This window comes from Halichoerus grypus, chromosome 2 (assembly GCF_964656455.1).
Source record: "Halichoerus grypus chromosome 2, mHalGry1.hap1.1, whole genome shotgun sequence".
NCBI classification, from domain to species: Eukaryota; Metazoa; Chordata; class Mammalia; order Carnivora; family Phocidae; genus Halichoerus; species Halichoerus grypus.
This window is the reverse complement of record NC_135713.1, coordinates 163,336,734-163,359,574: the sequence shown is the minus strand read 5'-3', so window position 1 is coordinate 163,359,574 and position 22,841 is coordinate 163,336,734. Positions and strand designations below refer to the sequence as shown.

General features: G+C 52.7%; 1 protein-coding gene across 8 annotated transcripts in view; it reads left to right on the top strand.

Moving 5' to 3' along the window:
- RAP1GAP2 (RAP1 GTPase activating protein 2) overlaps positions 1-22,841 on the top strand; it is a 233,298-nt gene that overhangs the window by 196,821 nt on the left and 13,636 nt on the right. For all 8 annotated transcript variants that reach the window (XR_013446056.1, XM_078068051.1, XM_036097956.2 and 5 more), the window contains 5 exons: positions 5,400-5,471; positions 5,989-6,075; positions 7,406-7,540; positions 15,704-15,841; positions 17,507-17,619. Coding sequence is in view for 7 of the 8 variants with exons in the window: in XM_078068051.1 (XP_077924177.1) it covers positions 5,400-5,471; positions 5,989-6,075; positions 7,406-7,540; positions 15,704-15,841; positions 17,507-17,619 (545 nt within the window). In the remaining variant the exon portion in view is untranslated. The remainder of the gene's footprint in view (positions 1-5,399; positions 5,472-5,988; positions 6,076-7,405; positions 7,541-15,703; positions 15,842-17,506; positions 17,620-22,841) is intronic.

The window sequence follows — 22,841 nt, the reverse complement described above, 5'->3', positions numbered from 1 at the left end:
GGCTGGACTAAGGCAAAGCCAGAGGAGACAAAAAAAAGAAGGTTGGAGGTGGGGGCACCGTCAGGAAAGGGAGAGGAAACAGGGTGGTAACAAACAAGGGGAAAGAAAGTAGAAGGAGAAATGTTTATGGTGAGAATGGTGGAGAGCAGGGGGCCTGGCAGACCCTGGCCATGGGGTGGGTCCTTCTGGTTTAGCTGTTCTGGAAGAAATGATCGATCTTAATTTGAAGACTCCCAGGGAGGTGGGGTTGCAAGCAGCTGAGTTGAAGCCTCCAGGTCAATAAGTGGTCTTCCAAAATGGCTTAGTGTCCTCCCTAATGCAGGTAAGCCCCAGCATCCTCACCCTGCCCGTTCCTGGTGGCTGTGCCACCAGCCCTGCCCTTCTCTTCATGAGAAACAGTTCTGACCTCTTGGGCAACAGTTTCTCTCTATCTCAGTGGTGTTGGGGGTGTGTGATCCAAGGGAGATAGACTGAGGCAGGGTCTTTAATGTGGATGTTAGTCTTTGAACCCCTTGTGGATATGTGCAAAATGTTGTTTATGCACAAAATGTTGAGTTTATGTGCTGCTTTGCGTTTTAGGGGGAGAGAGACCAAAGCTCAAATTCTCAGAGGGCTCCCTGTTCCCCACAGTGTTAGGAACCACTGTTCTAACAGGAAATGAGTGCGTCGTTGCTAAGGGGAAATTGGGAGACCTGAAAATGTAGTAACTATGTCATAACCTGGCCAGTGCTGTTCCAAGGGCTCATGAAGTCCTAGTGCTTCAGGGCCATCCTCACGAAGTATCAACTTTGCTTGAAGACTTTGGAAAAGAAAATGATGTCATGTAATTGTTACATCAGTAGAAACCCACATATTTTAAGTGCACCAACTTTAAAACTAAATATGAGACTACAAATAAAACCCCACACTCTCTCCTACGAGGAAAGCTGATTCTTTCATATCCCCTTGTTCATATTCCTGCTCCTTTGTCACTGAGCAATTTCAGCCGAAAAGTCCGAAAAGCTGCGGTTTGGGCATTTCCTTGAAGGATCACCTTCCTAGACCAACATGGGCATTCACTTCAGATGGCTGCTTGATTTGTTGATGGAAGCAAGTGTATTCAGTCGGTGGCTCCTGTATGCCTGGCTAGGGGTGGGGCATGTGGAGGTGACATATAGAACTGGCCTCCCGGGAGGGAGAGAGGACCACGGAGGTGCAGTTCAGCCCCTGGGCCGCTCAGCCAGCCAGTTGGCTCTTTTCCCAGCCAGTAGAGGCAGAGGGCCACCACGGAGGGTCCTCGAGGTGAAGCTGTGTGGTAGGAGGGCTCCCTGCCCCTGCCGGGCAGTCATGTACGAATGTGTGGCTTGTGTGCTGGGCCTCTGCTGGCAGAGTGGGGCCTCTCGTGGATGCTTAGTATTTGTTTTTAGCTCCCAATAGGAAATGGAACTCAGCTAACTGGCTTCTCCACTTTCCCAAGAGCTTAGTAGAGTGGGAAAATACAGCGATCCAGATAAAGCACCACCTCACCTTCAGCTTTGATGCTGGAAGTCTTTACCAAGTCTTCCCAGCCACAGCCCATGGTCCAGGGAAAAGCTCTGTTCTCAGAGAGGGTGATGATGGCAGAGAAGCAGGACCCACAGAAAGAGCTGGACTGTCCCAGGCTGTGGGACCGTGTGGCACTGGCCGGGCAAACATCTGGGCCGGAAAGGCAAGACTTGTGAGTGGGGGACCAGGGGTGCAGAGCGCAGGGAGAGGGCCCAGCCTTCCAAGGCACTCCCCAAAGCTGTGTCCATTCACGCTCCCAGCAGCACCCCAGGTGATGAGAAGACTGGGGAGGACCTGGTCAGATTCTTCAGAGGGTCCAGGGTGAAATGGGACCTTCGCTGACCTCTGCAGACTTGGGGGCTATGGCAGAGGAGGCTGGGATAGCCCCAGGGAGCTGTGCACTGGGGAGGATGAACAGGAAAGAGGAGGAAAGGAAGGGAAGGACAGGGTAGGAATGTGCAGGAAAGGCCCCCCAGACCGAGAGGCTCAGGAGCTGGGGCTTCTGGTCTTGGCCCTGCCTCTGACTACTCTGTGACCTTGGGCCAGTTCCTTCCCTCTCTGGACTTCAGCTTCCATTTGTGTGAAATGAGGAAGTTGGACTAGATCGTCTCTGTTCCTTCCAGCCCTGATATACTGCAGGAAGGGAAGTGGGGCCAGGGTGGGGGTGCTGAGGACGAGGGGCATGTGTGTGTGTGTGTGTGTGTGTGTGTGTGTGTGAGAGAGAGAGAGAGAGAGAGATTAGAAAGTGGTTTAGGGGAATTCTGTAGTATTTCAGGTGTCCTTTATTAGGTTCGGGTCAGCAGGGAAAGTAAGAAAAAACAAAACAAAAGCACCAGCTAGCAGGTTGCCCCTCCCCGGGTACTTGCTCTGTACCATGCACTGTGCTGGGCCCTTAGAAGCCCAGTCTTCTTTTTTTAAAATTTTTTTGTTGTTATGTTAATCCCCATACATTACATCATTAGTTTTAGATATAGTGTTCCATGATTCATTGTTTGTGCATAACACCCAGTGCTCCATGCAGAACGTGCCCTCCTCAATACCCATCACCAGGCTTACCCATCCTCCCAACCCCCTCCCCTCTAGAACCCTCAGTTTGTTTTTCAGAGTCCATCGGCTCTCATGGTTCTTCTCCCCCTCTGATTTCCCCCCCTTCATTCTTCCCCTCCTGCTACATTCTTCTTCTTCTTTTTTTCTTTCTTAACATATATTGCATTATTTGTTTCAGAGGTACAGATCTGAGATTCAACAGTCTTGCACAATTCACAGCGCTTACCAGAGCACATACCCTCCCCAGTGTCCATCACCCAGTCACCCCATCCCTCCCACCCCACCCCCCACTCCAGCAACCCTCAGTTTGTTTCCTGAGATTAAGAATTCCTCATATCAGTGAGGTCATATGATACATGTCTTTCTCTGTTTGACTTATTTCGCTCAGCATAATACCCTCCAGTTCCATCCACGTCGTTGCAAATGGCAAGATCTTATTCCTTTTGATGGCTGCATAATATTCCATTGTATATATATACCACATCTTCTTTATCCATTCATCTGTTGATGGACATCTTGTAGAAGCCCAGTCTTCTTGAATCTTCCCAAGCCCCTGGTCAGGCAGGATCTCGTTAGCCCTATTTTATAGAAGGAAGTTGAGGCTGAGAGCTTAAGTTCCTTAAGGCCTGGGCCACAGAGCCTGGAAGTGGTAGAGCTGAAGTCTCTGTCCAGGCCTGCCTGCGGTCTGCATCCCTGAGCCGTCGGAACAGGGGGACTTGGCTCCCAAACTCAGGTGACGTCGCATTATTTCTCAGACATGAATTTTGTCCCTGCCCTGCCAGATTGGAAGGGAACTCCAGCTGAGCCATCACTCACACTCCCTCCTCTTCCCGTCTGAGGTCACCCTGTCCCTGGTGCCTGAGGTCCTGCAAAGGTCTCAGGAATCCTATGAGAAGCCCACCACCGGGGAGGGGTCCTGTCTGGATGCACCCCTTCCCCTCACTGCTGATCTGGTGCTTGAGCACCCTGACACAGTTCTCGAAGCCTGCCCCGCTGCACTTGGCCGTGGCATCTCAGGTTTAGAGCTCCCGGAGGCTCCCCACCTCCCTGGTGGACGCTTGTACTGGTGCCCCAAGCCTCCTTCTGCTTTCCAGCCTCTCTCCTCAGCCCTGCCCTGCCCCCTGCTGGGAGGCGCGCACTGACTTTAGAAAACGGAAGACGGGGTTGTGTTCTGGCGACTTCTGCTTTCCGCCCAGCAACCCACCTGTCCTCAAGAGGAGGGACCAGCAAAGACCCAGGCACTGTTGGAAAGGGGTCAGGAGAGGGAACACAGTGGGGACAGAAGATGCAGGACTGTCACCAGGAAGGATCCTGTCTCCTGCTTTTCTGACACGGCTGCTGTGGTGGGCTTGGCGGGCTGGGAGACCCGGCCGGCGGAAGAGCACGTCTGAAGCTCCTTACCTAGTCAGCACAGACCGCTCTAGTGTAAGCAGGAGCGGGGGGCACTGGGGTGGCAAGAGGGCAGAGGCCTGACCCCTGGCCTCCTCCCAGGTGCCTTCCCACCACCCCTCCCCAGATTCCCGTGCGCAGTGGGTGGTGGTGGGGGACTGTGTGGGGCAGCTGGAGCCAGCCAGAAATCCTGTCAGCTGAACACATACCGTTTCCTAATTCCGGGCGTGCAGACAGCCTTGAGCTTGGGGAGAGAAAGCCGTACTGACCAGCTCTCTCCCACTTTTTCCTTCCAGACCCTGGCAGGGCCTTCCCTTGGCCTGGCTCCGAGCTGCCTGCTCGCCCGGTCTGGCAGGCTCTTGGCATCTGCCCTACTTCACAGGCCAGGGAGGCTGGCGGCATGCCAGGGCCAGGCTCACGTCAGCGGCCGTCTGGGAGAGGGAGAGGGCAGAGTCTCCAGAGAGGCCTGTGGCCTCGTGGGCTGAGAACGGGTGAAACCGGGGCACCTCCACGCAGGGAGAGCAGCTGGACGTGCGGGGCCTGTCCTGCGCCTGGGAGCCCCCCACTCAGAGCACCTGGGTGCTCCCACTGCGTTAGTTCCTGCCTCCCCAGGCTGGCCAGAGCCTGGCGCACCCTGTGCGGGGCACCTGGATGTCCCCCCACCCGCAGTTCCCAGCCTGGGCCCCGGCGCTCAGTTCAAGCCTCAGCCAGGCCGTCTGACGCAGCGTGTGGGGCCAGGGCGCCTGAACACTGGTCCGCCAAATGCACAGAAGCTCTGAGGCGCATGTAACAGTTGCCCATTCCTGGCTCCGCCCCAGAGCTTGTGATTCAGGAGGTTTGGGGTGGAGCCCATGCAGTCGGTATTTATTTTTTAAACACTTGAAGTGATTCTGATGTATGGCCAGGCTCGGGAGCCAGCGTTGTGGGATACGAGCCCCACAGCGGGGTCGGGGGTCTGGATTCTCTGGTCGTCTCTGCGGCTGACCCATCACCTGTGTGCTTGTGGGGAGATGGCTCTAGTCTCTGGACGTGTCTCCTCGTCAGTAAAGCAGGGCCAGCAGTTCTCACTTTGCCTTCTCCGTGGGGTGACTGTCCAGTCAGATGAGGCAACAGGTAGGGCCTCCTGGGCGCTTGGGCTGCGTTCGAAGTCGGGCCCCAGGCGACGCCTCGGCCCTGTCCAGCCATCTTGCCAGACTTGCTGCTGGCCTCCAGGAATGCAGATGGGAGCGTGCGGATGGCTTTGTGCCGTCCGGCCCCACTTGTACCAGCGGCCACGTGGCCCTACTGGTGATGGCTCGTGGGAACGTTGTGTTTGGATTCTGGGGAGGGGCGGAGGTGTGCTGTGAGCAGTGGGCGTCCCTAGGGCCAGGGCTCGGGATGCATTATCTTCCTCAGCTTGGATCTCTTCCGCCCCGGCCCATACCAACACTCTGTTTCAGGTCTCAGTCACTGCACGGGAAGATGTGCCCGCCTTTGGCCCCCCTCTGCCCAGCCCTCCTGTTTTCCAGAAGGTAAGGAATTCCCCTCCCTGCTCTCCTCTTACCCGAGACTCCCCGGGTTTCAGTATCTGAGCGGCAGGGGCTGCAGTGGGGCTAAATCTGGGCTGGAGCACCTTTGGCAGGCTTGGGAGGATCTCCTCACTTGGGGTCTCTGCCACCGCTCCTCGCGCTGCCAGTCTGGTCTAGCACAGCACCTCTTGTCAGGGTGTTTGACTCTGGGGTTGCCTTTCCGCGAGAAGAAGGGTTTTTGCACTTAGGCCTCATTCCGAGAAGCCTCGGACAAGAATTGCCTCCAGTCACAGAAACGGTGTGGAGGGGGTTGATTTCCCGGGACCAGGACACCTGGTTTCCACCAGTCGGCATCTTAGCAGGTGGTCCTGGTCTGGGCTAGAAAATGACCAGATGTCCGAAGGGGACCCTTTAGGGGCTCTCCCCAGAAGCCCCATTCTGCATAGCTGTCACTGTGGCTGAAAGCCCTTTCAGCAGCAGCTGAGACTGGGGGAGTCGCCGAGCTTCTTGTCTGTTCCAGGGCCCGGAGTTCAGGGAGTTTCTGCTCACCAAGCTCACCAACGCAGAGAACGCTTGCTGCAAGTCAGACAAGTTTGCGAAGCTGGAGGTCAGTGTGCTGTTTCTGGACATCTTCCTCCTGCCTTCCTGGCTGCTTGTTAGCCAGTCTCTCCTGGGGGTCTGTTCTTGGGGGCTGCGCAAGGTGAGGAGCGCTGTCTTTGCCCGCCCCTTGAAGCCTTCAGCCCTGTGTTGGTATAGGAACTCTTTCTTCTTGTGGAAACTCCACCCAAACCTTAGGTCTAGCCAGCCATTCACCGGTCATGTATTGAGCACCTGCTGTGTGCCAGGCTCTGTTCTGTTCCCTGTGATACAGGGGTAAGTGAGGCGCAGTTTCTGCCTTCCAGAGCTTTTGGGCTGGTGGGAAGGGGCCATTACTTAAGAGACAGGTTATGGTACGGTGTCGGCACGGGGCCATGATGGAGGCCAGCACAGGGGCTGTGACTGCTTCTGCCTGTGAGGAACTGGGATGTGTTCAGAGAGGGCTTCTTGGAGGAGGTGGCCCTTGAGCTGCTGAATTTAGATATCTGATGAGCCTTTTGCCAGGAGGGAAGATTGGGGAGGGTTATTCCAGGCATGGGAAGCAGCATAAGCGAAGGCCAGGCGGATCAGAGCATGACTTTTGAGGGAGCTCCAGAGGGTTTGAGGGGGCCTGAGAGGAGGACTCGTGTGGGGGTGGAGACTCAGCTGGAGGTGGTGTTGTTTGGGTCAAGTCAGGAAGGGCTTTGAACTCTGGAAGTGATGAGGTGCTCATAAAGTACTTAGTGTGTTAGATTACTCTGGTGGCGATGAGAAGGGCAGATGGCTAGGGAGGAGGGCAGGAAGGGTGGCAGGTTAGAAGCTGTTATAGGAGTCCAGGAGGGAATGGTTTGGGTCAGGGTCGGGAAGACTTTATGGACTCCTGTATGTATAGGGTGGGGCGAAGTGGAATTGCGGGGCGGCTCTTGGGCACTGACATGGGGGCCTTTGGGATGCGAGGTCTGTGAGGCTCTGCTGGGGGAGGTGCCTGCAGGGGCTGCGGCTGGTGTGTGTGAATGGCGCCCCCTGGAGGTCATCTGCGTGGCCCTGTTCCACTGTCCGGACTGAGAAGAGCCGTGCTGGCAGTTGGGTACCTGGTTGTGGAGCTTGGGACAGAGGTCCGAGCTGGGAGTCAGCAGGGTAGAGGCGTGGGATGGCCCACGGAGAAGGGGCAGGGGAAGAGGGCAGAGGCCAGCCACAGAGCTTTCGTGGTAGCTGCGGTATTTGTGAGCAGGGAGCCCAGCCAGGCCTCGGGTCCACGCTGTCCCTGGGATGCTGGTGGCTAGGTGTCGGGAGACCCCAGGGAGAGGGCCCATCTCTGTCCTCCGTGCCAACTCCATCATCCCCACCATCTTTCCTTTCAGGACCGGACGAGGGCCGCCCTGCTGGACAACCTCCACGATGAGCTTCACGCGCACACGCAGGCTATGCTGGGGCTGGGCCCCGAAGAGGACAAGTTTGAGAATGGGGGCCATGGGGGATTCCTGGAGTCTTTCAAGGTACGGGCACAAGAGTGGCTGGCACCGTGTGTGGTGGGGGGGACGCACAAGGGACGGGGTGCAAGGTCGCCGGCCCCAGAGCCCGAGTGCCAGCATGGTGGTGTTGGCAGAGGGCGGGGCCGTCAGGAAGCGTGAGTCGTCAGAGCAGCCGGCGGCGTCCCCGGCGTCCTCCACATCCTTCCTTGATGCGGATCATCTCCCGGCCCAGGAGTCTGAGCAGCAGGGACAGGGAGAGAGTCGGCAGCAGGAGAGGAACCAGTCCCAACCAAGAACGTTACTGCCTTCGACACCTCCTTCTGTGTCAGGATGAGGAGCCCAGGGCAGGATGACCCGAGCGAGGACACAGCCTTCGTTTGGGGTCTTTGGCAGCCACTGTGCGGTACTGGCAATGAGTTTTTCCAACTGGCAGGGCATTGGAGGACCTGGCCAGGGCCAGTGCGATGGAGTTACAGGCAAGTAACTCCCTGTGGACTTTGCAAAAGGAAGAACTTTCTAACCATAACATAACGAGCTGCTAAAAGAAGCAGTGAGCTCCCTGTTCATGGCAGTATTCAAGTCGAGCTTGGCCAGCCCCTGGGCCGGCGTGAGGTACAGGAGGTGTATGGTCCCGGGCTCACTGAGTGCTGTGGTCCGCACAGCACCGATGCCCAGCACCGAGCTTGACCCTGGCTGTTCTCCTGTGCACTCAGCGGGGCAGACCTTGTCCTTCCCACGTGCACAGGAGGGGACAGGCCGAGGGAGGTGACAGGACTGCTCCGAATCTTACACCTACTTACAGGTAGAGAAACAGGCTCAGGTTTTCTGGTTCTTAGGTTAGCGTTCTGCCGGACTGCCCATTGCAGAATGATTGGTGAGGGGCCAGTGTGTGTGGGGCAGAGTTAGCCCTGCGTGTGTTAGAACCCCAGCTCCCCCGGTGTGATCCGGGTGTCCGAGCTGCAGGGTTCTCCTCAACGACACAGGGATGGTAAGTCGGACGTCCGCAGTTGCTGGAGGAGTTCACCCAAGTCAGACCGGATGCCCGACAGTGCGCGTTGCCTGGAACATGGCAGACGCTCAGTGAGCGTCAGCGGCTGGTGTTGGGTCGGGTGGACGCTCCACAGGCGCCGTCCCATGTAAGGCCTCACGGTGCCCTCGGTGCCCTGTGTGGAGGGCTGTTAGGATGGGGATCATGGTTCGTTCCCGATTCGATGAACTATGGGTGTCATTTTACATGTGAGGAAGTGAAGGCTCAAAGAGACAAAGTAAGTTGCGTCCGAGTCTGCTGATTGCAGAGCCTGTGTTCTCCGCGAGCCGGCCTCTGGTTCCCGGCTCCGGTAAGATTCTACCCACGCTAGCGCGGCCTGGGCAGGCCTGGGGTCTGTCCCTGGCTGCCCGGCTGGCCCGCAGAGAGCAGGGCACGGCTGCTGAGAGTCCTCAAGGGGGCAGGAGGGTAGGAGGCGAACTCCTTGTCCAGGCTGGTGGGACATTCCTGGGGCAGCTGTTTCAGGCTTCATGGACAGCAGCAGCCAGGGCGAAACAGGAGAAAGTGGAGATCAGGAGGAGAGGGGCGTGAGGCAGAGGAGGGGCTGGGGAGGAAAGAGGGCGCCAGGTCGGCTAGCCTGGGGTTGGGGGGTGAGGCCCAGTAAATAGGAACACCTGTGTAGGCCGCACCCCCACCACGTCAAGCATATCCCAATGCTCCCACAACCCACGGGAGCTGTAAGTTATATATGGCTTCAGCTGCAGGGGACCAGCTAACATAATGTGATAGTTTGCAGATTTTAAAGAAGCATGTGTTGCTTTCAGGTTTGCAAGTTTCTTTCTGTATTTGGAAGTTCACCATTTTTTTTTTTTTTCAAGTTTCAAGGGTTTTTATAACCTGGAAAAGCTTGTGGGCTGCGGACACTGCCCATGGTGCCCATGAAGAAAATGGCCCAGCAGCTACACGCAGGCTGTGGGTCTTAAAGGCGGGCGGCCTGAGGCCTTTTGTCTGGTCCCCTGCCTCTGGAGGGGGAGCCGTTGATCTGCCTTTGCCTCCAGTGGCTCCGACTGAAGGGGTTTCGTTTCTTTTTTTTTTTTTTTTAAATTTGATTTTATGTTAGTCACCATACATCATTGGTTTTTGATGTGGTGATCCACGATCCATTGTTTTCGTATAACACGCAGTGCTCCTGCAGTACATGCCCTCCTTAATACCCACCACCAGGCTCACCCATCCCCCTCCCCCCTCCCTTCTAAAACCCGGTTTGTTTCTCAGAGTCCATAGTCTCTCATGGTTCATCTCTCCCTCCAATTCCCCCCCCATTTTTCCCTTCCTTCTCCTAATGTCCTCCATGCTATTCCTTATGTTCCACAAATAAGTGAAACCATATGATAATTGACTTTCTCTGCTTGACTTACCTCACTTAGCATAATCTCCTCCAGTCCCATCCATGTTGATGTAAAAGTTGGGTATTCATCCTTTCTGATGGCTGAGTAATATTCCATTGTATATATGGACCACATCTTCTTTTTTTAATTTAATTTAATTTTTTTAAGATTTTATTTATTTATTTGAGAGAGAGACACAGCAAGAGAGGGAACACAAGCAGAGGGAGTGGGAGAGGGAGAAGCAGGCTTCCTGTGGAGCGGGGAGCCCGATGCAGGGCTCGATCCCAGGACCCTGGGATCATGACCTGAGCTGAAGGCAGATGCTTAATGACTGAGCCACCCAGGCACTCCTGGACCACATCTTCTTTATCCATTCATCTGTTGAAGGGCATCTCGGCTCTTTCCACAGTTTGGCTATCACGGACATTGCTGCTATCAACATTGGGGTGCATATGGCCCTTCTTTTCACTACATCTGTATCTTTGGGGTAAATACCCAGGAGTGCAATTGCTGGGTCATAGGGTAGCTCTATTTTTTATTTTTTGAGGCACCTACCCAGTTTTCCAAAGTGGCTGTACCAACTTGCCTTCCCACCAACAGTGTAAGAGGGTTCCCCTTTCTCTACAACCTCTCCAACATTTGTTGTTTCTTGCCTTGTCAATTTTTGCCATTCTAACTGGTGTAAGGTGGTATCTCAGTGTGCTTTTGATTTGAATTTCCCTGATGGCTAATGATGATGAACATTTTTTCATGTGTCTGTTTGCCCGTCTTCTTCAGAGAAGTGTCTTTTCATATCTTCTGCCCATTTTTTGACTTGATTATTTGTTTATTGGGTGTTGAGTTTGAGAAGTTCTTTATCGATCTTGGATACCAGCCTTTTATTTGTAGTGTCATTTGCAAATATCTTCTCCCATTCTGTGGGTTGCCTCTCGTGTCCTAGAGGCAGAGAGGACCCCTCCCAAGATCAAGGAAAACAGGCCAACACCCCGGCATGTAATAGTAAAACTCGCAAATCTTAGGATCGACTGAAGGGGTTTCTAAGAGAGGAGAGGCTTCGAGACTTTATCGTTACTCGTCTTTGATCCAATAGTTCAGGGCCTTTTCCTGTTCATCCCTTAATCCTTCCACCTGTGGGCTGAAGACAGATCTGCTTGTGCCTTCTGCTTCCCCACCTGTCCCTGAGATAGCGCTTCCGTGTCACAGGCGGTCACGCGGTAAGCCTCACAGTTCTCATCATCATGATGAGCTTCCCCGAGTTGGGAATGTGGGCTCTTTTGCCCCGTGTCCCTTCCACCATGACCCTCTCGTCTCCCAGGCTGTGGAGGCCGAAGCTGGGGGCAAGCCAGGCGCAGGAGCACGGAGCCCGGTGGCCCCGGCGGTTTCTGATGCCTGGGCTGTGCCAGGATCCAACTCAGGAGACCACCTCTCAGTCTGGTATTTCTTCATGCGCCCCCAGGGTGCTGCCGTGGTGTCAGAATCACTGGAACGCCTCATGGAGTTCCTCACCCGCACCTCCATGGGATCCGTCTTGAAAGAAGGGCACGAAATGATTTCAGAAAGAAGAGTTGTGTGTTCTGTCTCCTTTTGGTCAAAGGTCTCCTCTCACGTGGAGACAGCTGAGAATTCCCAGGGCTAGAAGCAATCTCAGCCATCCATCCCCTGGCCTCATGGGACGATTCTTCCCTCTCCCAGGAAGCAGACCCATCACTGCCCTAGATCGTGCTGCCTGGCGCCTCACACCGCGCAGCATAGCTCTCCCTTCTTACCTCGAATCCACTGGCTGTGATTTAAGCTTTTCTTCCATGAGAAATGGAACAGTTGGTTCATGGACGTCCAGACCTGCTTCTCAAACAGAATGCTTAGAGATAGTTTCAGGAATCTGCCAGTTCTACCAACACTTAAAAATTTTGCATTTTCACTTAGATGATAATCTAAAAATATACATATTTCCAATTATAGGGACTAAACTTTTGCAGTGAAACTCACAATTAAAAGACAGTTCTGTGGAATAAGTAGGTTTCTTGCAAATGCAGCCCATGGAGCCGCTGTTGGGGGGGGTGTTGTGGGGGGTGGGGGGCGGTGTCGGTGGATGTATTCTTGGGCTTGCAAGAATATTTTCCTTTATAAAAGAGATGTACGTTATTCACCTTTGAAAAGCGTCAATCTCTAGGCCATTGTTCTCAGTGCCATTCTCCACCACTGCCCGCTGTTGGTGAAATTTTTATTGGTCTGTAATGAAAAGTAAAGTAACGCTCCTCGATGTAGCCATGTGATCTGTGCGCAAAGCACGTGGGAGCCACATTTTGAGAAACGGGGAGCTAGCCCAGCCCTCCATTAATGTCATCATGCAGGAGGGGGAATGGAGGACAGGGAGGAAAAGGCCCAGTGGCAGAATGGGGGCCGCGGCAGGTGACTGTCTCCCAGCACTTTGGGGGGCGGTGGCAGATAGTGCGCCGGTGCGCTCTGACCCCCAGTGGCAGGAGAAGAGCACCAGGCTGCGGTTCCCCAGGCAAAGTACCTGCGAGCAGGGGCAGCCTGGGTGGCTCACGGGTTGGAGCTCTGGTCTCTGCAGATGGGAGGGATAGTTCCCTCTCCTGTCAACCTCCATCCTTTATTTGCCCTGCTAGGGGGGCAGAAGACTCCGTTCCAGTCCTCAGGGTCCCTCAGGGTGCCTCCTGATTAGGAGTGATCTCAGGAGGCAAGCAGTTGGCATCTTTCTCCCCAAGCACCCCTCCCTCTGTTGCTTGCCTGGTACAGATAGGCACCCCGCCCCCCCTTAGTGCTCATGCCTGTGCTTTGTGTCCCTTAAGTTTGTGGAATTGAGCCAACTCCTAAAACCCATTTGGAAGCATAAGGAAGCACAAACCCATAAGGAAGCAGGGCTCGTGCTTGGCCCAGAAGAGACTTGTTCCCTGCGTAATGCTAACTGGTAGCTCAAACCCCAGCTGACATGAAGTGACATAAGCTGATAAAGAGAAAGTGACACCATCTCTTTTTTCTTGCCCCTCCCCCTCCAAAGGAGAACCTGTTCCAAGGTAAGCTATGGGGTGAGCAGAGGGCTGGGAAAGCACCAGGGCTGAGGAGGGACACTGGAACCAGCTGTGGTTAGCCGGGAGGAGAGCAGACTCAGGACCTCAAGACTGTCCTCAGACAGTTGAGGGACAGTTGGGTGAAATACGGAATAGACTGGCCAAAGACTCCAAGGTCTAGAACAGGTAAGACTTCAGCTCGGTGCACAGAAGACCTTTGCAAAGGTCAGGCTCTCCACCACTGGAACAGGCAGTTTTGAACGCAGTGAGCAGCCCGTCCCTGGGAAGATTCAAGCAGAGGGGAGACTGTCCTTTCTCTTCTTCACCCTTTCCCTGAATCTTCTGCCCGGTTTGAGAAGGCTGGTGTTTCCACCTCAACATCAGATTGAAACATAAAATACTTCAGACCATATCACTGGGTGATTTTGTCCAAATCAGGCTTAAAGTTAAAGTGTTGAGGCAACCGTGGGGTCTCTCAGAGCGGGGCAGGAGAGCTGGCCCCCAGTGAGCGGGTTTGACACCAGCTATTTGGCACACACGGTCTCCTGGCGTCCTCATGCAGGACCATCACCACGCTGTATAGACGAGGAGGCTGTGTGCCAGAGAGGCTCACACACGGTGTTGGGAAGACCAGGATTCAGCCCTCTTGCTGTTCGCTTCAAGCAGCAGATGGCCACCCCGTGCATCCCCGGAATTCCCTGCCAGCCAGCCCATTGTCTCCTCAGACTTACCTTGTCGGCTCAGACAGCGGCACCAAGGGCATCTGAGGAGAAAACATCCTCCCTGACATCAGCCTGGAAGACTTTTTTCGAGGAGAGGCTGGGAGCCCTTGATTTCTAATCATCCTTAGTCCATCAACCAGTTCAATTCTGTGTTCAATCTGGACCCCTTTTTGGGATACCAGGGACCCTTTCATCTGGAGCCCAGGGGCCTGGGTTTGGGTCCTAGCTCCACCTCCGACCTGCAGCGTGACCTTGGGCGATCATTTGTTTGCCTTTTCTATCAGTGCCTGTCCTGTCTGCATCTCAGAGTTGTAGGGATTCAGTAAGTTCACGGATACGAAGCTCAGTAGACCAGAGCCTATCACACTGCATCAAATCTTTCCTGGAAAGAGACCGTGAGGAATGCATCAGAACATACGCGATTAACTGACACGTTATTGTTGATGGTGGTGGTGACACCCACGAGGGCACCGGCAGAATGTCGTGATGCTGAGATTTATGGAGCACTTGACTCACTTAAGGGACCTTGCTGTTTATCCCGGGACACCTCAGTGTAGTGCCACACCATTCCTGCTCTCAGTTTTTCAAAGGGTGTGTGACTTAATGTTGTCTCTGGGTGATGGAATTAATAGAATGTACTGGCTGGAAACTGTTGCTAGGCGATTCTCTTCTGTGGTTTAGAAAGGGAGAGCGATGATGTTCCTCAGGCGCTGTCTTTGACTCACACAAGGCTGGATGACATCAGGGGTAGGAGGCTGGTGGGCTCCGTGCCTCATCTGCAAAAGTAGCAAGTCTCCAGGGTGGCCGTGTTTGCAAATGGCCCTCCTTCTTGAATCGGCTTCCTGCATCCCTACCATTGTCCTTCTGAGTCCATTTTCTGAAGCTAAGTTTCTGAGAACCTCAGCCGGCTCCCCCAGTAAGGAAAACCCACGAGCCCACTTAACGAGGAGGCTTGGGGTGACTTGTGGCTCAGTGGGGTCCTCGGCATCTGGGTTCTTTCCCCTTTCCCCTCTGCCATCCTGGCTTGTGGCCTTCGTCCCACGGGCTTGACCCGTCATGCCCCAGGGGCTACTGCAGTTCAGGTGCAGAACGTCACCTCTCTTTTGGCTGTCCTTGAGGAAACCTTTCCCCGCAGCTCCCAGCAGGCATCCCCTCAGGCAAGGGGAGAGGTTCGGCGACCACCTTAGACTGATCGTAATTTACTCCCTTGTTCCATGGAGGAAGAGGGGAAATCGGACGAGACGGTGGCTCTGCCATTGAGGAATATGGTGGGGATGGCACTTTTACGTGAGCAATTCATGTCTCCGATTGTGTATCTTCGCATATGTCAGCCCTCTGTTCTATCTCCTATTAGCTGGGGGCCCCTGGTCAGGTCACTTAGCTTCTCTGAGCCTTACCTGTGAAGTGGGATGGAGGATATCCACACCAGGGGCTGGTGGTCAGAATACATCTCGAGCTCTTCGCAGAGAGCCTGGCGATCCTAAGTCCTCAGGAAATGTGGCTACTCTTCCTTCTGCGTGCTTCCCATGTGTCTGTCCCCATGCTGGGACCGGGACAGTTGCAGGAGAGGAGTCAGAGAAGGTCAGACCTGACCTCTGCCTCTAAGGAGCATCCAGTCAGCTAGGGAAACCAGACGTGTTCCTAAAATTAGGGCAACACTAAAAGGTCCAGGGCCTGTGGGAATGCTCCCTCTGTGTTAACTAGCTGTCCTCAGTGTGGCCACTGCCCTTGGGTCTAGTTCCAGAACAGCAGAGACCTGCAGAGTGGTCTGAGGGAGCATTTGTCACCTCCCAGGCCCGTCCCTGCCGTAGGCTCGGCAGTCTTGACTTTAGCTGTTCTTATCCATGCACACTGACAAACAAGCCCCTGATCATCCCACCGTCCCCTCCTGGGCACGTCACTGTTTGCTCTCTGGTGGCCCTAAATGGGCACAGGGCCCTGTGTGGCTGGACGGTGCAGGAGCGTGCACAAGCCGAGGGCTGTGTCTGCAGACCCCACGGGGAGGGCAGGGGCAGCCGGCGGGCCGGGCTCTGGCAATCGGGTCCCTGCGCGTCTCCCCACAGAGGGCCATCCGCGTGCGCAGCCACTCCATGGAGACCATGGTGAGCAGCCAGAAGAAGCAGCACGGCGGGGGCATCCCCGGCAGCCTCAGTGGTGGCATCGCACACACCAGCACGGAGGTCACCAAGACCACCTTCTCGGTGAGTGCCGCAGGCCCCGGGGCAGCACACGGTTCCCGGGGAGCCGCCCCCGCAGGCCTGTGAAGGAGGGTCTGTTCACCCAGGCTTGGGCGAGGAGGCCAGAGCAGGCACCGGGGAGATTGGGGCTGTTTGGGGGGTGAAATGCAGCCTCTGTCCCAGGCACAGCTGGGGCCGGCCCAGCCTGGAAGCCCGCCCATTATCCTGTTCTTGGAGTTCCTTTGACAACTGGGTCTCCTCCTCGGGGCCTGCCCTGAAGAGTGGTTCTGGGGCACGTTTCTCTGCCCAGGGGCTTGGGACCCAGGAGGGGTGGCCTCGCTTTGTTATTAACAATCGCAGTAGCCACCCCCCGGCTTACTGTGCCCTAGGGCCTGAGCGAAGTCATGCACGGACATTCTCTCATCTGATCCCTGTCACAGCTCTTTGAGGTAGGAACTGATGTGTTCTCCATTTCAGATTTGAGGAAAGGAGGCCCAGAGAGGTTTAGTGACCTGCTCCCGGTCACTTAGCTAAGTTGAAGAGCTGGGGATTTGAACCCACGTCTCCCCGACCCAAAGTCTTTGCCGTTAATCACTGTGTGTGCAGTTCCCAAGTCAAGAGCCTGGCATGGCAGTGGGTTTGGGCCTGGTCTGCTTGCACCAGCGACTGGCCAGGTGAAGGAACCACGTAGCTGGTCCATTTGAAGAACAAAGTGACTTTGGATTCATATAGACTAGGGTTTTCTTTTCTTTTTCAAACAGAATACACCCATCTTGATACTAAGGATTAGTATTGCAAGTGGTCTTACACAATTCATTGAACTTACCAAATAGTTTCCCAGCTGTATCTTGTTCCACCCAGAAGGTCTGTGAAAGGAGCAGGGCGGGACAGTCGTCCGCATTCTGTGGGTGAGGAGACTGGGGCCCAGAGAGTTTGGCTTCTCACCCCAGGTAGCACAGCACACGAACGGCAGAAGTTGGGGCCTGCGCTAGAGGCTGGTGGGCTCTGAAGAACGGCCTCGGTCTCCCTTTCCTCAGCCCCACGCTCACCCCCCCCCCCCCCGCGTGTGCTGAAACATAGCCTCATTCTTGGTGGGTTCCCTCAGCCTGTGGACCTGGCTCTGCCAGTCTCGTTCCATCTAGTTATTGAGGTGCCCAGCTTGGACCCAATTATTTGTGAGGAATGTACAGAGAGCCGGGACCCTGGGTTCTCGTCCCTGTCCTGCCAGCAATTCGCTCCATAACCTTAGCCCAAACCCCTTGCCATTTGGCTCCTCAGCTTCCTCATTGGTAAAGCGAGGGGTTGGGCCAGGTCACTCCCAGGGCTCCCTCAGCCGTGTGGTTCTCGGTGTGTGACCCCCTGAACCGTCCTGGCCTTCTCGGTATGCTGGGCTCTCTTTATGGGGGCCCTGACCCCTGTTCCTCCCAGAGCTCCGGTCTTTGGTGATGATTACGTGGGGCCACAGGGTTTGGCTGAAGAACACAGGAAAGCCGGCTGCAACGGCTGGAGTCTCGGGGTCTCAGCTCCCGTTACGGAGATCCTAGCCTTCCCAGCTGCCTTGCTATTTTCTGGGATCTCCTCCAGACTGGTTGGGGGCTGCAGGAGGTATTTGTAGACCAGAAAGGGGGGTGAGAGCAGTCGGGGTCTGGGGTGGGCTGGGAGCGCTCATGTTGGCGGTTTTATTGGCAGCCTCCGGCGGCAGCGGTGAAGAACCAGTCGCGGAGCCCCATCAAGCGGCGGTCGGGGCTCTTCCCACGGCTGTACACAGGCTCTGAAGGCCAAGGCGACGGCCGGACACGATGGTAACTGTCCAGTGCGGGGCTTGCGGGTCCTGCCATGCTGCCCATGCCCAACCTTGGGGAGGGCTTTTGCGCAGCTTCGGTAGATGGCTTCCCTCCAGCCTGGGCCCACGCTTTGGATGCTGGCACATCCCGGTCACTCCCTCTGCTCCGGCCACTGAAGCAGACTTGGCCAGTCTCTGTTCGGGACTTTCCAGAAGTGTCCGTTGTAGCATTTGGACCCAAATTAGAAATGTTGCTTGGATTCTTTTCTTCCTTTACCTCCTTTCTTATGGAAGCCTTCCCTGATTGTGCCTGAAGTTCATTGAACTTCCCTCAGGGCTTCTAGAATGTTTTCTCTTTTGTTAAAAGCAGCTTTCATATTGCATCATACTTAACCCGTTCTTGCTAATTGTCTTTCTCATCCTTTAATGGTGAGCCCATTTGTTGTTTAATTCAGCAAGCAACGTTTCTTGAGTGCTTGCTACGTGCTGGGCTCAGTGATCAGGCAAGAACTACAGAAGACACAAACCTGCCTTCCAGAAGCTTACAGTCTTGTGAGGGAAAGCGAGACATTTAGGTTGACTTCCAGGTTGTCCCCCTGGATGGTGGCACCAGCCCCTGAGCTCGGGCATGCAGGATGAAGAACAGGCTTACGGAGGGGGATGAAAGACTCTGGAACCTGTACACGTGAGAGTCCTTACGGCCTACCCAGTAGAGAAATGCAGAATTCGCAGTGGCCAGAAGGCAGGTCTTGAGCTTAGGAGCCAGGCCTTTACTGCAGAAGGGAGTCACTGGGGCATAGGTGGTGTTTAAAGATGGAGCAACGAATACAACCACCCAAGGGAGTGTGTAGAATGCCTGGGGAACACCAGTATTTCAGGGCAAGGGGAGAAAGGGAAGGAAGACGAGAAGAAAGCCTGGAGAGGAGGAATTCCAGGAGAGAGGGTCTGCCGTGTCAGACATGCAGAGAAGCCCTGCACCATGGCCCAGACCCCTGCTTGGGGGGACAATTAGGAGGTCTTTAGCAGCCTCATTAAAAATGCACTGAGGCACTCACGCTTCTAGGATGGCTGTCATCAAAAAGACACATAATAACAAGTGTTGGCCAGGATATGGAGAAATTCAAATCCTCAGGCTTTGCTGATAGGAGTCTAGACTAATGCACCTGCTTTAGAAAACGGCCTGCAGCTCTGCAGAGAGTTAAACATGGAGTTACCATATGACCGAGCAGTTCTATTCCTGTATATGGCCAAGAGGAGGAATACGTATGTCGGCATGAAAACTAGCACACAGATGTTCCTAGCAGCATTACTCATAATAGCCCAAAGTGGAAATGATCCAGATGTCCATCTCTCAGTGAAGGGATAAATAAAATGTGCTGTAACTGGAAAATGGGATTTTTTAAGGAGTAAAGTACTGATATATGCTACAACTTAGATGAACCTTGAAAGACTGTGCTAAGTGAAAGAAGCCAGTCACAAAAGACCACAGCACGTCATGTGATTCCATCTGTATGAACTGCCAGAACGGGCAAATCCAGAGAGACGGAAAGTTGATTCGTGGTCGCCAGGTGCTGGGGGAGGGGCGGACTAAACTCAGTGGTGATGGTTGTACAACTCTGTGAATAGACTAAAAACCATTGAATTATACACTTTAAGTGGGTGAATTGTATGTGGATCATGTCTCAGTAAAGCTGCTATAAAAACTGTGTTGAAGAGGGGGCGGAGCAAGATGGTGGAGGAGTAGGAGACCTGGATTTCGTCTCCTCTCAGGAATTCAGCTGGATAGGGATCAAACCATTCTGAACACCTACAAACTCAACAGGAGATCGAAGAAAAGAATAGCAACAACTCTCTGAACAGAAAAGCGACCACTTTCTGGAAGGTAGGACGTGCGGAGAAGTGAATCCGAGGTGTTATTTGGGAGGATAGACGGCAGGGGAGGGGCCTCCGTCGGCCGCTTCTGGCAAGTGATAGAGCAGTGGAGCACAAAATCGGAACTTTTAGAGGTCTGCTCCGCTGAGGGACATCACTCTGGTGGCGAAGTGGGGGGTGGAACCCTCGCGGGACAGTGTGGTCTCAGGACCCTCGGGGTCACAGAAGGACCGGGGGTGCCTGAGTGCGGCAGAGCTCCCAGGTATCGGAGCGGGGAAGCCGGCTGCAGAGACGGAGCCCAGGCGCGGGCTCTCAGCTCGGGGTTGCTATAAACCGTGATCCGCAGCACAGTCGGGCCACTGCTCCTCCAGCAGGGACCCAACAAGCGGCAGATCCGGGGAGACTCACCTTCTTCCCCCGGGAGGAGAGGTGCGGGAGCACACCGCGGGGATCTGCTGGGTTTGGAGACTCCACACGGGGTCGGGTGCCAGATAGAAAGGCGCGGTCACAGGCCGGGTGAGCGCGGAGTGTGGCCGGAGACCGGGGAGACGGGAGTGACTGACGGCTTTTCTCTGGGGCCTCGCTGAGGAGCGGGACCCCGAGTTCTCAGCTCCGCTGAGGCGGAGACTGGGAGGCCGCCATTTTCACTCTCCGCCTCCAAAGCTGTACGGAAAGCTTGCAGGGAACAAAAGCTCTGGAGAACAAACCGGAGCAGATTACTTAGCCCGGACCGGGCAAGGGTGGGGCAATTCCGCCTCCGGCAAAGACATTTGGGAACCACGGCAACAGGCCCCTCCCGCAGAAGATCAGCGAGAACAGCCAGCCAAGACCAAGTTTACCGATCAATGAGAACGGCAGAACTCCAGCGCTAGGGGAATACTGCACATAGAATTCATGGCTTTTTTACCATGATTCTTTAGTCTTTCAAAGTTAATTATTTTTTTTAACTGTCTTTTTTTCTTTTTTTTTGAATTTTTCTTTTTCCCTTTTTCAACCAACATCTTATCAATCCCTTTTTTAAAAAAAATTTTTTTTATTTTTCATTTTTAGAGTCATATTCTATCCCTTCATAGTAGTTACCCGTATTTTTGGCATATATATATAAGTTGTTCTCTCTTTAAAATCTTGAGATAGTTTCTTCTAACAGATCAAAATATACTCTAAATCTCTAGTGTATGGTTTTTTTCTACTCCCCTGCCTGATCACATTCTCTCCCTTTTTTCTTTCTTTCTTTTTTTTTTTAATCCTCTTCTTTCTTTTTTCAAACAACTTACCAAATCCTTTTTAAAAATTTTTTATAATTTCCATCTTTATAGTCATATTCCATCCCTTCATCATATCAACCCTTATTTTTATACATATATAAGTTTTTCTTTCTTTAAAATTGTGGGAGGGACTTTCTTTTAACAGACCAAAATACACCCAAAATCTAGTGTGTGGCACTGATCTATAAACCAGCCTGATCATATTTGATCACATTCTGTTTTTGTTTTGTTTTGTTTTGTTCTGTTTTTGTTTGTTTTTATCTTTATCTTTTTCTTTTTTTTTTCTTTCTTTTTCTTTTTTCTCTCTTTCCCTTTCTTTTCCCACTGCTTCAGGTCTTTTCTGATTTGTTTAGAGTATATTTTCTGGGGACGTTGTTACCCTGCTAGCATTTTGTTCTCTCATTAATCTATTCTCCTCTGCACAAAATGACAAGACGGAAAAAATCACCTCAACAAAAAGAACAAGAGGTAGTACCGACTGCCAGGGACCTACTCAATACGGACATTAGTACGATGTCAGATCTAGAGTTCAGAATCATCACTTTAAAGATACTAGCTGGGCTTGAAAAAAGCATGGAAGTTATTAGAGAAACCCTTTCTGGAGAAGTAAAAGAACTAAAATCGAACCAAGTAGAAATCAAAAAGGCTATTAATGAGGTGCAATCAAATATGGGGGCGCTAACTGCTAGGATAAATGAGGCAGAAGAAAGAATCAGTGAGATAGAAGACCAAATGATGGAAAATAAAGAAGCTGAGAAAAAGAGAGATCAACAACTACTGGATCACGAGGGCAGAATTCGAGAGATAAACGATACCATAAGACGAAACAACATTAGAATAATTGGGATCCCAGAAGAAGAAGAAAGAGAGAGAGGGGCAGAAGGTATAATGGAGCAAATTATAGCAGAGAACTTCCCTAATTTGGGGAAGGAAACAGGCATCAAAATCCAGGAGGCACAGAGAACCCCTCTCAAAATCAATAAAAATAGGTCAACACCCCGACATCTAATAGTAAAACTTACGAGTCTCAGAGACAAAGAGAAAATCCTGAAAGCAGCTCGGGAGAAGAGATATGTAACCTACAATGGTAGAAACATTAGATTGGCAACAGACTTATCCACAGAGACCTGGCAGGCCAGAAAGGACTGGCAGGACATATTCAGAGCACTAAATGAGAAAAATATGCAGCCAAGAATACTATATCCAGCTAGGCTGTCATTGAAAATTGAAGGAGAGATAAAAAGCTTCCAGGACAAACAAAAACTAAAGGAATTTGCAAACACAAAACCAGCCCTACAAGAAATCTTGAAAGGGGTCCTCTAAGCAAAGAGAGAGCCTAAAAGCAACATAGACCAGAAAGGAACACAAACAATATACAGTAACAGTCACTTTACAGGCAATACAATGGCACTAAATTCCTATCTTTCAATAGTTACCCTGAATGTAAATGGGCTAAATGCCCCAATCAAAAGACACAGGCTATCAGATTGGATTAAAAAACAAGACCCATCGATATGCTGTCTGCAAGAGACTCATTTTAGACCCAAAGACACCCCCAGATTGAAAGTGAGGGGGTGGAAAACCATTTACCATGCTAATGGACACCAAAAGAAAGCTGGGGTGGCAATCCTTATATCAGACAAATTAGATTTTAAACCAAAGACTGTAATAAGAGATGAGGAAGGACACTATATCCTACTTAAAGGGTCTATCCAACAAGAAGATCTAACAATTGTAAATATCTATGCCCCTAACATGGGAGCAGCCAATTATATAAGGCAATTAATAACAAAAGCAAAGAAACACATCGACAACAATACAGTAATAGTGGGGGACTTTAACACCCCCCTCACTGAAATGGACAGATCGTCTAAGCAAAAGATCAACAAGGAAATAAAGACTTTAAATGACACACTGGACCAAATGGACTTCACAGACATATTCAGAACATTCCATCCCAAAGCAACGGAATACACATTCTTCTCTAGTGCCCATGGAACATTCTCCAGAATAGATCACATCCTAGGTCATAAATCAGGTCATAAACCAGAAGATTGGGATCATCCCCTGCCTATTTTCAGACCACAATGCTTTGAAACTAGAA